The sequence below is a fragment of the Barbatula barbatula genome (assembly GCF_947034865.1).
Source record: "Barbatula barbatula genome assembly, chromosome: 1".
Lineage (NCBI taxonomy): Eukaryota > Metazoa > Chordata > Actinopteri > Cypriniformes > Nemacheilidae > Barbatula > Barbatula barbatula.
In genome coordinates, this window is record NC_136766.1 from 6848620 (window position 1) to 6865318 (window position 16699).

Consider the following 16699-nt stretch of genomic DNA (forward strand, 5'->3'; position numbering starts at 1 on the left):
AAAATAAAATAAAACAATAAAGCAAATAAAGTCTGCGTCCGGAAATGAAAACAACAACTTTACAGTCAGTGTTTGTGAACAGGGACGCCTCCAATGCACCGTGGCTTAAAATGTGATGATCTAAAACAAATTCAAGTGACCTTTAGAGAAAATTGATGAAATATTTAGTGTGTACAATGCTTATTTCTTGATAACAAGTTGTAAGGTGGGGGAAAAGGCGTCTGAGTGCATGTTATCGCCTGCATCTGTCTCAACATGTCGGCTGAGAAAATCATTGATCATTTGATGTAAATATTGTGCTTAAAGGGCACAACTTTTTTTTAAATGTGGCTAAATTGATTTGTTTCCCAAAGTAGTGTGTATCTGGAATCAGCTCCTATGAGTGCTGAATAAGTAACAGCCCTTTGTAAATGGCTAGATATTATACCACCGAGGCTGCCACCTGAGTCTCACGCTCACCTATTCATCGGTTCAACAGGATTTCCCAAATTGCTTGATAAAATGATGCCTGCAAAATACCCCAGTAGCCACTGAAGCGTAACCGCGCAGGTCAAGTGCAAACAATTCATTTGCTTTTTATTTCCTACTAGACAATATTCTTGACTCTATTGATTCTCAAACAGGTTGTCTGGTTAAGGTGCAACGTTTATCCTGCGCCTAATTTCGTTTCCCTAGGAGCAAATTTAAGAAGGAGAAACTGTGGAAAATAGGTCAGCCTTATTGAAATGAATTCTGGGAGTAAAGGGCTCAGAAATAGCTCTCGCCCTCATTACTTTACTCCGAGTGACTGCATTTGATGAGCCTGTCAATCACATTGGCTGGAAATTCAGCACGCTGTGATAAAAAGCACAGCGGTGTTCAGCTAAGTCCTAAGGAAAATCCTAAAACCAAATAAGATACATTGATTTTCCCCGCTAGGAATACTTTTGTCACAGATACGGGCCTGTGTTTAAACATTATTTTCACTAGAAATAACCGTCGCAGTCAACCGCTAAACGTTCGTAGAAAAAGTATGATTATGACGCAAAATGAATTTGGGCGGTAAATTTAGCGGAAAATAGTGCACGGCGGTAAACCTCTGTAACTTCACAGAGGACTTGGCAAGAAAAGGATTTGGAGGATGCGTGCGTTCGCATACACTTATGGAAACTGAATTTTATAATTAGAAAGTGTAATTAAAAAATGAAAATTGATTCACATTAGGATGCAACTGAGAAACAGCCTTGAGTTTCACCTGCTATCTGTGATGTATGCTTGTAATGAAGCCACAGCTGTACTGAATATCAGCACCACGCCAGACGTAAACATAGACCTTTACCTGTTTTTAGCACAGACACATGAATGTGACATAGGGCTGGATGATATGCTGAAATAATAGTGAGCGGGTTTAACTTCCCTTTTACATCTCACAAGTAGTCTTGATGGCGACATCAAGGGACACAGGTGTGGAAAGAGTCACGAGTGGTTGATAAATTAGTCCCCCAAAAGAATGCACAGTCTGTAAAATTGGAATGGTTCGGTTTTCAGAAAAAATATGCTGAGACAAAAACAGTGATATTTGTAAAAGTTTAAATATATATTTTATGTGATAACCTTGATTTTATCACAGTTTTCCTGTGTCTTGTCATGTCTTTCACGTTGCTGTTGGATGACTTTGACACTCAATTGAAATTTAAGGCTTAACAGTACATTTTCCACAGAGAAGCTCCACGCAGACCGACAGAATACACTCATGTTCCGACTATTAAACATTGTACAAGGTTTTAACACAAAGACAACAATATGCCATAATGCATTTGGTTGAAATTGTAAACCTAATTCTAAAAAACAGTTACGCTTTTTTCTTCTCAGTTGAAGAACTCTTTAAAAAGTGACTTGTGTCTCGACCAAGGGCCCGACACAGACAACATTCCAATCCTTTACCTCTGTCACGGGATGACACCTCAGGTGAGTCTATTTCCTCCGCTCCTGTGTGTATTTGCATCAGCTGTGGCTGTAACATGGTTTCTTCTCAATGGTGTTTCAATTAAATCTTTAGTTGTAAATGTATCCGGCCAGAATGGCAGCATAAAAAGAACACACAACTAGATTTACAAAAGGAAACACCATGACGTGTTGGTGCCCCTTATCTCAAATATCTTTGTCCTGTTGATCACGTGCCGTTCAATTCCAATCGAATTAGAAACTTAAATATGACCTCAAACATGCCCCATCGAACAGCAAATTGACTTTTGTTTCATTAATGCAATATCGTTATACTTTCAACATGACAACAAATCTTATTTGATCATATTTCTGTCTCCTAAAATGCTTTTTGAGATCATATGAGATCTAATGAAGCCGAGTTGAAACTTTGCATCCATAGAAGAAGAAACAACTGAGCACATATACGTTTGGAAGTTTATTGATTTTTTTCTGTACTATGAGCTATTAAAATCATGTTCGTGAACGAATGACAAGAAACTAGCTTAATGCACAAAAACAGTACACAAGAATGAAATATAGTGGTCATATGTGCTTTCTGCCAGGTCTGTAGAGGATGAAGGATGCTGCCTAACATCACAGTAAAATACGAAAATGTAAGAGGTGATACATTTCAATGCTTTCTAGTGGCAATGTACTGTAGAGCTTTTCTTGGTGATGATGTTAACTGTACATTTTCAGAAAGATACCGCATAGACTGCATCTTGCTGAGATGCATCAACTTTGTATTATTTGATTAATGTAGACATCGTCACACTGTTACAGCTGTGTCTCCTTTGCAAAGCTTGATATATTTAATTGCTTTTCACATATTTTAGTGTCATGCCACATCTCTCTAAATGGACCACTTTACATATAATGGCATTTTAACAGTACTGATGGGTCAGATGATAAGTGCAGGATGCATCGGACAAGTCAAGTAGAAATCTATTTACTGCTTTGAATCAGACATTTATAGAATCTAAATCATTTGTGTCTTTCAGAAACTTTAAGCTTGTGCATACAGACTATCTCTAATGGCACTTTAGATGTTCACCAATGCATGGAAATGTTTAACACTCTGGTCCTTGAAGAGCTTTTCACAGCATTAAACAAACATGGAAATGTATTTGGAAAATCTTCCACCGCTCATTATTTCAAGGATTTTCTGGAGTATTCCTGGGTGCGTTTAATGGGAGCTTTACTGTTTGCATGGTTCACACTTATCAACCTAACAATTGGGCTCGTTTTTGTCGAACAAGAAACGTGTGAACACCTGGAACATCAATCACGTCCTTGAGGTTCTATGTTTTCCAAATGGCTTCTTTATTATGAGTGCTTTAAGATATTGAAAGTGTTGAAGGAAAATAGTTGCTTTGAAAATTGGCAGAGGATGTGTCAGGGTAGAGGAGGGGAGATACCAATTGCAGGCACCAGGTAGACAAAAATATATATTTTTTAATAATAAGCCCGCGATGGGGAAACGGGAACTCAAACAAGGAATAAACATAACACCTGTCACGAAGGGCAAAACAAAATCCAAAAACAAAACACTGGGCATAACCCATTCAGGCAGGGAAACAGCATATACGCAAGGCAACAAGGCAGACTGGAACAAAACACCAATCAAGCATGACGCAGCAGCACAGGACAGAAAACACGAGGGCATAAAATAGGGGAACAGGTGCGGGGCATGAAATCATAAACAATCACTAATGAGCAAACGGGAGGGCGGGGACAAAGACGAGACCAGAGAGAGCGCATGACATGCCACAACAAACAATGCCATGTATCTCTCGCACTAAACACGTGGGTCTGTCATGACCCTGCCACAAGACTAAGAAAACATGGTCAAAAAGAGGCAGAATCATGATGTGGAAAGAGGTTCTTCTGGTGCTTTATTCCAACCTTACCGAAAATAGGTGTATTTTACCACTTCGCCGTTTTTTATGCATCGAACAATGTGGATCATACAAAACTGTACGATAAGGGGCCAACCCCTAACCTCACTGCTAAAAACAACCATCACTGAGGAGCAAGCAGATTGTATGAAAGCACATATACACACTAATATGAATTATCCAAGTCCCTTAAACATCAAATATGAATGGTCAATGACATTAGATTGTGTTGTGTTTTCATCAGCTTAGATGTTAGAGGAGCTCATATCTGCTACGAAGGGTTATCAATCTCCTTTTAAACATATTGTTGTGATATAATGATTTACTACCTTTATCAAAAGTTAAAAAAAGGAAATTGTGATCAAGGGTAGAGAGTATGGATGTGTCGTCACTTTACCACGTGAACACCACGTGAGCACGCCTCCTTCATATATTGTATTGTATTCTTGAGTGTTTTCCTCATTACACCAACACAGAAATATTATGTATATGACTTTTTCGAACTGCTTTTGACCAAACATGTAGAGTTTGGTAAGTGACTGCACCGTCTAAACATTTGTGTCCTTGTTTTAGCCCAGAATAATTCGAACGTGAACATTTTGTTCTCAGGGGACACATGGTTTTATTATTGTATTGATTGTGGTAAAACGGAGACCAGTTTTGTTTCCGTTTGAGATATCACAAAACTAATGGAAGTAACATTTATCAAAAGCCCAAGTAAGAATGAAGAATTTACCTCATAAGAGAAGACGAAATGCACAAAAAAAAACATTTCAAAAGCAATACGACCTAATATTCAAGTCTTCATGAACATAAGTTTAGGTAGAAAATGTAATACTGTACTTTGTAGACCAAACTTAAATGTCATCGTGTACTCATCCTCTTGTCATTTCTATTGTATGGACACAAAACCAATGCAAGCAAATAGGTTCCTCCGTTGGTTAGAACTTCACTCCAGAAATCTGAATGTTTGACATGACATGAGGGTTAGTAAATGATGACAGAATTTCCTTTTTAGGGTGAACTATCACTTTAAGATCATTGTAGGATCTTTAAAATAGCTGATTTATTTATTCAACTTACTGCAGAAATGGTCTGGTGCTTTGGGCAGCTTGGAGTAGCAACGAAGCACCTACTTACAATAATATGATAGACATGTACAGCGATTCTTTTTCTAGAATTCAGTGTAACAGCTATGCATCAGATGTGTTAAGTGAACGGACTGTGATTTAGCTTGTGAGTGGATCTGAGGATTAAACTACAACCATCAACGGCACCTCTAGAGTTTATAATCAGGACTCTACTCACGGGGGTCCTTTTGAAGGGGCATTCACCAAAATAGACCACATCTATGCCAACAGCATATGATATTACATTTTTAATGACTTCAGAAACCTTAAATAACGAATGAAAGATTCGATCATGAAAGAAATAGGTTGGTCCTGCAACAACAATTTCAGCATTTGTTCCCTACTTGTGATCTTCACGGCGGAACACCACGTTGCTCAGAAAACAGCATCTGGTCCTCTCCGGATGTGTTTCCTTCGTAAAGTTTGAAGTTGGGAAAGTATTTGTTTCCTTTAGAACGGCAGGGATTAGAGGTTTTTTTTCACTCATGCAAAAACATGCCTGGGAAATGCTTGGCAAACAAATCTCAAAGCTGTGCACACATGAACACGCTACTGAGCAAGTAGAATGCGGTGAGACAGAGTTGTTCCCAAGGAGATTAGCTCAGACTCTCCGCTCCCTCCTTTCGAAGCAGTTTGTGCAGAAGCATGAGAAGCCAGCGGTAGCGTGTTTAGAACAGATTCGTGAAGCTGCAAATGGTGAGCAACAGCCACTGGAATGCACCTTGTTGTTGTTTTTTATGGAGGACATTACACAGGAAACGTTCATATTACATTTATGCATTCGGCAGATTTGATCCAAAGAAACTTACAGTGCATTGCATTTTTGCCAATGTTTGTGCTACGCAAGATTGACCCCTGAAGCAGCTCTACAGGAAGCACTCATTTAGTTGTCAGAGGATGGTTGTTCATAACTTATGAACCTAAATAAAACAACGGTTTCATCCGACGCACATGCCTGGCCCGAAGTTAAAAAACGTTCTTGGTTCGGTAATAATATAACAATTGATTTGATATTTAATTTATAATAATATTATTTTACATTCATATTTTATTGTATATCAAGTGTATTACGCACAAGTTTGTTTATGTTGTTCCTGCTAAAACCATCTATACATTAATATTTAGATGATTGCAGTTCTGGCTTCCAAAATGTAAAAAATATGAGCATAGTTTGAAACATTGACATCCCTTGTGAGAATTTACAATGGTTCCACCACAGTAACCGTAGTTTATTTGTGGTTAACAATTTTCTTACTATAATAATCCTAGTTTAAGATACATAATTAGGTAGTGCTTCGAAAGGGAGGGTGGAGTGAGCCGTTGGTTGCCATTCTCAACCTCACCGCTAGAGGCTGCTAAATTTCATACACTGGACCTTTAATATTTTATGTTGAAATCATGCTATATAATTGTACTGTTTATGCCCTCAGAGGTGCTCATTTAGGCCTGTACACACCTGTAAAAGAGAGTACTTTCCTAGTTAAATCAAGATTATAATAACAGTCTAGTTTCATATCTGTAGTTAAGATATTGTAAAACAAATTCTCATGATCAATCCACCAATAAACATATTTAAACAATAGCAATATTTAAGGTTGGCGGAATGAAACTGTTCTGGACAAACTCTCCGCCTGTCCATGCACCCAGAGTGGGCTCGCGGCAATATATGTCCCCCCCTGGGGAACTAGAACAGTTCATGATGCGTGACAGAATTAAATTAAAAAGATACGCAGATATGGATGGGGTTGGAGGTGGGTTTTTAGTGCGGCAAGATTAAGCAGATGATAAGCAGTCATATCACCCTGTAGCCCAAGACTCGTTGCCCACTGAAACTAAGCAGGGCTCAGCCTGGTCAGTACCTGGATGGGTGACCTGCTGTGAAAATTAGGTTGTTCACGGAAGAGGTGTTTGGTGGTCCTCACCCTGTGGCCTGCGTGGGTCCTAATGTCCCAGTATAGTGACGGGGACACTCATAGGTGTATTTTACGTGTGGTACCCCACCACTTTTTGATCAAAATTAAGAAATGCTTGTGGAAGGTGTGTATTGTTTAGGGTCCATTAACATCTAAAACTTGTGGAAGTCTAGTATGTATGACTATTGGTTAACGTTGATAAGCTGCACCTGATGTGATCGGCTGATGGAAGCTAGACTCATGTGACCTGCTATGTGATGTCACTACACATTTAACCATGGTTAAAGGGTAAAACTGAGATTCTCTTAATCTTCCCTTCAACTATCCGTTGAGTTTTGCTTCTATTTGTGGTAAAACCATAGTAACCTCAAATTTACTATAGTCTTACATAATAACCACACTTTGATACTGTGATACTGTATTTGTAATAAAACTATTGTAAAACAAATTTTAATCATCTGGCAAAAACGTTTACTCAAGTTTTTCTATAATAAAATCATAAAAGATTAAGCATAAACATTAAAGAGTTGAGTTATTAGAGAGTTCCTGTAATAACACAAATCTTATTTGAACAAGAACATAATTTAATGTTACATCACCCACCAATATTCCTGTAACAGTGTGATAACGTTTTAATATCGTCCCTGTGCCCTTGTACGGAGCTTTGAGATTACAGTCTGACTCCTTATTGAGCCTTAAGATATTTGATGCTTTCCTATTAGCAGTCCAATCAGCAGGCTAATGGCTGTCCTGTTCTTGTTTTTCTCTCTGTGTTGTGGTTCAGGCCACGGCTTCTTCACAGACCGCCATGTTCTTCATTAATCTTCATGATACGCTGTAGTTTTCCATTGACTGCTCCGTGCCTCAGTATTATACTGGCCTATTTACAGTTTGTGCCTGTGTGGCTTTTATTCTCTTTTAATAATAGTTTAATGGCCATTTATAAAAAGTGGAACATCAGTCTTGTTAAAAGTGAAAATTCTAAGTGGATCATAATACGCAAACGTAGAGCATGTAGAGCAGGACTTGTATTTATGTTGTATGGACTAAAAAGTGAAAAGTGGATGTTTCATATTAGAATAGAGTCAGAGCTATATGTAAGTTCGCAGTGGACTGTGGAGGGCAACAAATATCCACTTTTGGGCGTTTTAAGAATTTCTCAAGAGCATCTTGTGTCAGTAAACCCTCAGATTTTAACATTTATTTAATTACTGCAATAACAAGAGGCAATATTTTGGAATGACCTACAACCGCTATTAGGTAATAAAGTAATATAGTTTGGCTATACAGTTTCCTAACATGTTCCCTGCTTGTGTGGCCTATAGGTGTTTTCATCGTACCAAAATATACAAACATTACTGCGCATGCGCACCTTTGTGACCCCAACTGAACGTCCAGTACACATTCACAATAAAATAAAATGTAAAATGTTTGCACGCACAGCTAGGCCCCCAAACTAAACACAGACACACTACTCAGTTATTCAGTACATATAAGGTTCTGTAGGATAATATATATCATTTCAGATTTATTATACAAAATGTTTAAGCCATTATACAATGCATTTTATCGAATATTATCGCACTTTTTGATATTGATTTATCAACATCAGTAGCCTAACATTATTGTCTTTTCTCCCTCGGTCATTAGCGGACGGGGGCTAATATTCACGTGTGCTCTAATACAGAATAAATAACCAAACCGCAAGCATCTTATTATTGTGTTTATCAGTATATTATCATAATGTATAAAGTATACAATTATGGTGGATGTTGATGTCTTAAATAGTCTTAAATGTCTTAAAGGCAGTAGTTTAAAGCTATGATTTAATGCACTCGTTGAACAGATGCTTACTGATACTGAACACGTTCTTCTTTTATGGCAGGCAGGCTGGCTTGTGTCAAGAGGACATACCGCCACCTACTGTCCATGTGTGTTTATATATCTGATCTTACGTGTCATATTGTACTGTTTTTAGTGAGGTAGGCAGTACGAGAGCCGGGATACGAGACCGGTGTGCATACAGCTGACGCTCGTTATTACTCACGCACTGGTCTCGTATCACGGAGGAGATCGGGAGCATAAGAGAATGAGCGACCGGACCGTCAGCGAGAGAGGACCAGGCCTGGCTTTTAGTTATGGTTTGTGTGAATTTTAAGTTCGTTTTATTGTTTGTTTTGATCCTTGCTTCCTTTTATTGAACCTTGTTACATTGGTGCCGAAACCCGGGAGGAAGGAGGCGGGAACCGGCGAACATAAAACAACATAAAATGCCAGCAGCTCCCTCACGGGTGACTGCCGGCAACACACACACAAACCATAATTAAAAGCCAGGCCTGGTCCTCTCTCGCTGAAGGTCCGGTCGCTCGTCCTCTTATGCTCCCGATCTCCTCCGTGATATGAGACGTACAGCTGACGGTCATTATCACTTACGCACCGGCCTCGAATCCCAGCACTCGTACCGTCTACCTCCCTACACTGTTATATATGGAAAACGTGTGTGTTTCGCTGTTGTGAAAGAGAACAGGTTTAGGTTGCAACCATTTGACATCATGGATTATTACGCAAAACAATGGTGGCCTTTAAGTACGAGTAAGACTCAAAGTTTATGAATTCTGTGACAGTAAACATTTTTTTTATTTCACAATTATAAAGTCAATGCCATTGTTCATATATAAAGCCATACATCGCTCTATACCCATGGGTCCTTTTTACATGAATACGAGCGTGATTATATAATGTACCACTAGACAAAGCATGACAAAATAAACTGATGCTGCGTTAATTCTGACAAATATTTTAACACGTTAATCGGAATAAAATTGTCACATGCGGTAACGTGTTAACGTTGACAGCCCTGATAATTATTAACATAAATTAAATTGTATATAAATAGTTATATTATTAGTCACTAGCAAAGCACAAACTAAAAGCTAACTGCGGTAAGGCGCGCGCGTCCAATGAAACGGGTCTATAGATTTGTAGCCAAATTGAAAAGTAATTTTTAGAGGCAAAGTTATTTCATTTTCTCTTTTGGAACAATGTACAAACATGCAAGGAATTTGTCTAAAAGTACAAAAAGTTACTTTATGATTACATATGGCTCTATTTCCCTAAAGAGATATATTTTTCTCTAAGGTGTGAATAAGATGCATAACATTAACCTACTTTCTTTTACAGTACGTCCAACTATATTTTATACTGTAACGATGTGTATACCCGCCTGGGGACTGCCATGACAGGTTAAAGTACAATACTCTTAAATATGATTTAACATATTTTGCATTACAGTACATCAGTAATATCTCTTTTAGAAGACTCTCAGGAGGAACTCCTTCAAAAAGCATGCCACGCAAACCCAGTGTTCAATTTTCTTTACCAACAACAAATGGCAAACAACCCTTCAACTCAGTTTTTTGCTTGAAAGCGTCAATTAGAAGTCACATTTGAAGCGTTCATCCATGAGTGAGCTTTATATGCATGAGAAAGCAAGCAATGCTAAATTTCGGACATAATCTGGCATAATGTGCCTCGGCCAGGGTGTCTCCGAAGAAACTTTCACGTCTGCAAGATGTTCTTTTGCCTTTTGCATCCCTTATACACACCTTTACTCTTCACTCACAAACATGCACAAACTCCATGTCGACTTATCCTACATGTCAGTCAACACGAACTCAGGAACAATCTGGATTGACTGCTGGTGATTTTGCTCAATCCCAGCAACCGGGACTGGTGCTGCTGGCTCATAGAATGTGTCACGCAAAGACCCTTCTCTCACAGGAAATGACATAAGTAACAAAGTTTCCTTTTGACTCGTTTGACACATGTCATGTGACATGTTAGTCATTTCCTGTCGAATCAGATCGTGATTATAAAGTTTGGAGATATGCTGGTCATGTTTTTATTCATTTATTTGTAATTATTTAATGGAAGTCTTGAAATTAGCAAATTAGCCAATAGAGGTGTTTTACAAACGTCAGAAAAGTTCCCTTTCAGTAAAGGTTAAGTACGACCATCTGCTCAAGTGTTACTTATTTACAGAAGAGGTTTTGCATGACTGCCTCCGCTGCAATAAGCTACATTAACATGTTTATATTATGGGAAACGCACTGCTCAGGAAACCAAGAGAGGTGTACAAGTGTGGAAATTAAAAGGGAAAATTGAAACAGAAAAGTCCTATACACCTTAGCATGATAAGTTTTAGCATATCATTAGGCATTTGACATTTGAGATATTAATGATTCCAAATGCAAATTCTATCAATAAGTAAATTGTTATCTATGTTCTATTGTGAATAAAATATTGGCTCATGTGATTTGAAATTCCTTTGGTTTTCATCAAATAAAAAAAAACATCCCATCTTTTCCGGAATTCGGATTGTATTAACGATCAACAAACACAGACCGGATATAGCTTAATTAGCTAACTTTCTTTTCATAAAAATATTTATTTGAGTATTTATATTAAAAACAAAAATCTAGAATATTTTTATAATTATTTAAAGACAAATGTATTATGTATATATCAAGGAATAAAAAGAAAAAATCCTGTGTCTTCTATGCATGAAATGAATATAAAAAATCATGATTAAAATTCTCAGATTCTGTCAGCCAGCAAGTCTCTTACACATTATCCACGGTGTAAATTTCTGAATAATTTCTGTTAGCTTTGTTCAGTTCCGAATCGTTTTGTTTGATTCCATAACACGTACCTCTTTTTGGTCTTCTTTTTCTCCCGTTTCAGAATGTATACTACACCAGCACTCAGCAGTTATACGTGGGCATCTTGAGCCCCACCATCGATGATGACGATAACAAGTGCCTGGTGGATGTGAATGGCCGACCTCGACTCATTGAGTGCAGCTATGCTGTTTCCAAACGCATGAAGCTCCACTGGCGCTTTACTCAGGTAAGATTCAATCATAGTTTGGTCATTTGTTCACTGCTAGACTTCTTTTCCAGAACTTTAATCGGAGCCAAGGGTCAGACAGAGTCATGAATAGGCCCTTTCACAATGACGTCAGTCAACTTCCGCCTTTTCGCAAAGCAGTGTATCATAACTTCCATTTTGCAACAAACAAGAAGAAGAAGAACTTCTGTTTTGCCGTCGCGCTTGAATTTAACAACAGTGACTGAAAATACGAGCGGTTAAGGCATCTGTAAGTTTATTATCGTGTTTGGTATCAAGCATTTTCATATTTCGTAATGTTATTGACTGACATAACACTTACTCAAGTACTTTTCCTAGCACCTTCGCTAACACAAAAAGGAAACAAAACGCTTACCTTCATAATCGAGTACTGTTCAAAGAAGAATTTGTATCCTTTATCTAGCTTTGATCTTGTTGTGAGCAAACATTTGTCTGCAAGACGACGTACATCACTGTGCAAGGGACTTGGTAAACTCCATTATGAGGTGCTAGCGGAAGTAACCATACACCGCTTCGCGGCAGAACAGAAGTTGCGTGACGTCTTGTGAAAGGGCATATTCCTGAGCTCCATTCATACATAAAGTCCCAAAACATGAACTTTCGTTTTCACATAATGGAAACAAGTAATGACATACAGGCTAAACAGATTTAATCCAAGCGGAAAAGGTTAATACCTGGGGGTTAGTTTCTCATCGTTTAATATTTCCGAGTAGTTTTAGTTTATTTTATTTATAGATGTTACTCATTGAAATGTTTTAGTTTGCTTTAGTTACCAATTTATATAACTTTTTTATATGACATACCCTTCCTTTAAACAAACTGGTTATGTATACGCTTTACGCATGATTGCAGCCAGTGCAACCCCAGCCATGCAAGCGCACACGTCAACACAGATCATGTCGTTTTAAACAAAATCCCAAGATCCCCTTCCTAAACCTGTTGGACCATTATCATATAGCCAACTGTGGCAGACAGGTCGGGTAGCCAGTGATGCTGAACAATGTGCACGCATTTACTTTTGCCCTTTATGTACAGTCTGGGTGCATAGATGAATGCACATGCCATGTTAGATAGTTCACATGCTTGAATGAATTGGTTTAAAGACTTGGGAATACTTTAAGCTTTACCGCAGTTCTTTTGCAGCATTACGAGTACAGGTGGATCATTTGTGCCTGGGGTCCTTTTAGCAAGCGCATTAACATAAGTACTTAATGATTAAGGTTAGAATGAGGATATAGTCGTGTACACAGTACATTACAGGTGAGAAAAACCATGTATTTAGAGAACCAAAATCGATAACAGATCTTGTTTAATCTTGTTTTGGTATTTCTTTTATTTTGTTTGTTTTACATAACGCCTTTATTTGTCTTTAAATCCTTCAACTCACTTAAACACTGTATTGTACATAAAATTATGAAACAGGACTGTTGTCAATGGGGACAACCAGGAACAGGCCCATTGACGAAGGAGGTCTGATGGGTGTTTTGGGATCCTACCGGTCTATATGAATTCTAATGAAAACCTGTAATAAAAGCAGCTTCCACATTCCAGCAATACGTTTCCATTAATAAATTAAATGCAATAAGTTTCATGATTCTCGCAGCTAGCGCAAGGTTCAGCATACTTTGAAATGAATGTCTTTGAAAACTTTTCGCGTCTCAGGAAGAGTCAGCAGCATCAATAAAGTCGGAAGAGAAACTTTTGTTATTATAGTCAGACGCTTCATGTCAAGATTTATGAATTATTCGTAGTCCTGCAAATGTTTAATCAAAAGACACTGTGACTGTAAAGACTAGTCAGAAGACAGGCGCAGGAATTGACGCTGACATTGAAGTTTCTCGGGTTTTATCTTACCAGTGTTAATTGCATTGTAAAACATTATAATAGAAAAGTACAAAAGAAATAACTAAGCTGTTGGCACTCTTCAAAAGGAAAAGCATTTTGACACTTCAAAGTGAAAGTCTTGCACAGAATTTAAACGTGAACTTAAGCTGAAGCAAACAATATCATAATGTCAACCTATTCAAACAGATTCAGCCATTTAATTGGTATATCCGCCCACAGATAACATCTTCTTTCTGACAAATCCATTTCAGAGAACCCAATCCAATGGGAATACTTGGCATACGAGGCTCTGAAGGTATATGTTAATGTAGTTATGTATGATTCAGTAAAGAGGCTTTGTCAAAGCAACATAATAATTCTTTAGTAACACTTTATGATCAATTATATTTCAACCTTCAAGTATATCGCATAAAATACATCCTTGTCGCATCCTTCTGTTCACAGAGATTATATTGGTTTGGCAAAAGACATAAATTGCTTTGGCAAAAGACAGTGGCTCTAATAACATTAATTATAACTTGTGTAATATTATTTACACCAAACACAAAGACAAATGTTTGATATCATTCACACTTGAGTGATCGGTAAACATCGTATAAAAGATTATACTGTAAAACATTGTTGAAACGTGCAGGTGTGACACCTGTTAAAATGTGATTCTCGATGCTGTGTCTTCTGCGGTTCTCAAAACTTCAGTGCGGTACAGTGCACATTACAGCCTGCAGATAACACCTTTCTTAAAGGAACAGTATGTGTGTAGACCATCTGTGGGATGGCTTGAGCGCCTCTCAAAGAAAGAGCATGAGGTTGTACTGAGGCTTCATAAACCCGGATCTTAAAGCCACAGGCATTCTGTCTCTGGGAAGCCGTTCCTGGCAGGAACAAAATCAGCCACCCTATCTCATTCCTGCAGTCCTTTCCTCCTTGACTTGAGATCAGTGTGGACTCTCTCCCCCTAGCTCATCATGTCTAAGCCTGAAGCGCTGCTGTTTCTTACAGATACACCAGCTGGGGTTCTTCCAGACCCGTCTAGACGAGTTGATGAAAGTGGTTTCGATTTGTCTCTCTTGTTATGAATATTTTGACCCAGACTGCAAAGATCCACTACTTTATCTTTCTTTTTCTTCCTCATAGCTATTGACAATAACCATGATATTTAAATGATTATCATAAAAATGCATGATTATTGATATTGTGCTAATACTATAGTACAGGTATGATAACATCATAATTATTTAGCACACATTTCAAATTTTGCCTGACGTTTATTGGCGGAAATCCCCCACAAATTAACTAAATAACATTTGTATTTCTTTATAATAAACATGTATTAATACAAAATATGATTATTACACTTTAACAATTTATAAATATAAATACAAATATTTTATTTATTTGTTTAAAAAAAAACACAGATTTTGCAATAGTATTGTTATTCAATAATAATAATTTGATATCATGACAGAAGAAACTGAAAAAATATATTTTGCTTAATGAAAATTAAGCCTATTATTAGAAATCTTTAGAAAACGTCACTTGTTTGCTATTTACTTTTACTATGCTGGATATTGTAAAAATGTGTCGTACTAAAAATTAAGTAATATTGCAATATTAAAAATATTTTATTAAATTATGTAAATCATTGTTTTACTTTGTTAAACTGCAATGCATTTAAAATATGATCAATACCAACGTTTTTACCTCCTTTACAACAAATTTATACTTTCATTCATTCAATTCATTTTGTTTGAATGTCTGATATACAATTTTTTTTCCTTTCTCCAGGGAGGCTCCATCCAGAACACCAAGTCAAAGCGATGCCTTGAACTCATGGAGAACAACGACAATGAGTTTGGATATCAGCTGACCCTCCAAAAATGCACGGGCCAGACATGGACCGTCACCAATCTGTTGCATGCTAGCACCTTATGATGGTACATCCAGGAACAGCAATGAGAAAGGAACTTGGGGACCTTTAAGCCTAAGCACCAGGATGTCTTTTTTTGACGATGACATCGTATGATAAATGTTAAACATTTCTACTGTACCTGTGCATATTGATCAGCAACATTTGGCAGATATTGCGTTGTGTATTATGAGGTTCTACACTGTAACAAGATTTATTATGTGCGAGGTATACTTGGCCGCGTCTTGAATTGAAGGTTGTATGGACTCCAGTGCACACGCTGGGGATGTAATTGCTACTGTGTAGCAAAGCTTTGGCAATGTTCTTGCTGTATTTCTTTCAATCTAGTGTCTCAGGTTTGTAGGTTGAGATTATTTTGAAATAACACTGTACATTTTTGGGACATGCCAGTATGGTGAAACCTATCTAGATACATTCAACTGTTTTATAGCTACATGTATAGTGAATATTCTCAATATTTATAACTCATGGAAGTAAAAGGACAACTGTTAAGAAAATGTGGGCTCTGCTGTTCTGATTTGACTACCTGTGACTTCGCTTTTACTGTAATCCTTGTGTAAACTGAGGCAGAGGTGTAGCTGTTATGACAGGTTGGATAATTCCTTCAGGGCTTTGGTTTAGCAGATACTCTCTCTCTCTCTACATTGTTTGCAGCTTCAGGAACATGACATATGGTTGGAATTTCACACTGTATTTTGTAGGAACATATACGAATTGAAAAGTGAACTGTCAAACTGCTTTGACATCAAGGGTTTGGTAAAAATCTTGTCATCGTATGCTCAAAAGAAGTTGCCAAATGTTAAAGCTGCGTTTCTATAAAACAAAACAGACAGTATCATCTATCACTATCACAGCAGTAGTTTATATGGTTCATATGATTTGCATGAAGAACAGAATAATGCATTCCTCTTTAAATGCCATGTGTGCATCCTTATATTCAAGCTTGGCTCATTATGACTGTTCAAGAGGTACATTAAAAGCAAGTTTTGTACATCACGAATGTCAGACCTGGTGCAAAACATACTGTTACTTGACAGCTCCTGGTCACTGACTGCTTTTGAAGCACCATGGATATCTTTTTTTGGACAAAAT

General features: G+C 37.6%; 1 protein-coding gene across 2 annotated transcripts in view; it reads left to right on the forward strand.

Moving 5' to 3' along the window:
- galnt18b (UDP-N-acetyl-alpha-D-galactosamine:polypeptide N-acetylgalactosaminyltransferase 18b) overlaps positions 1-16097 on the forward strand; it is an 80092-nt gene extending 63995 nt beyond the window's left edge. For both annotated transcript variants that reach the window (XM_079473023.1, XM_079473022.1), the window contains exons 9-11: positions 1852-1947; positions 11650-11814; positions 15466-16097. In XM_079473023.1, the coding sequence (XP_079329149.1) occupies positions 1852-1947; positions 11650-11814; positions 15466-15612 (408 nt within the window). In that variant the 3' untranslated portion in view covers positions 15613-16097. The remainder of the gene's footprint in view (positions 1-1851; positions 1948-11649; positions 11815-15465) is intronic.
- The last annotated feature ends 602 nt before the right edge of the window (positions 16098-16699 follow it).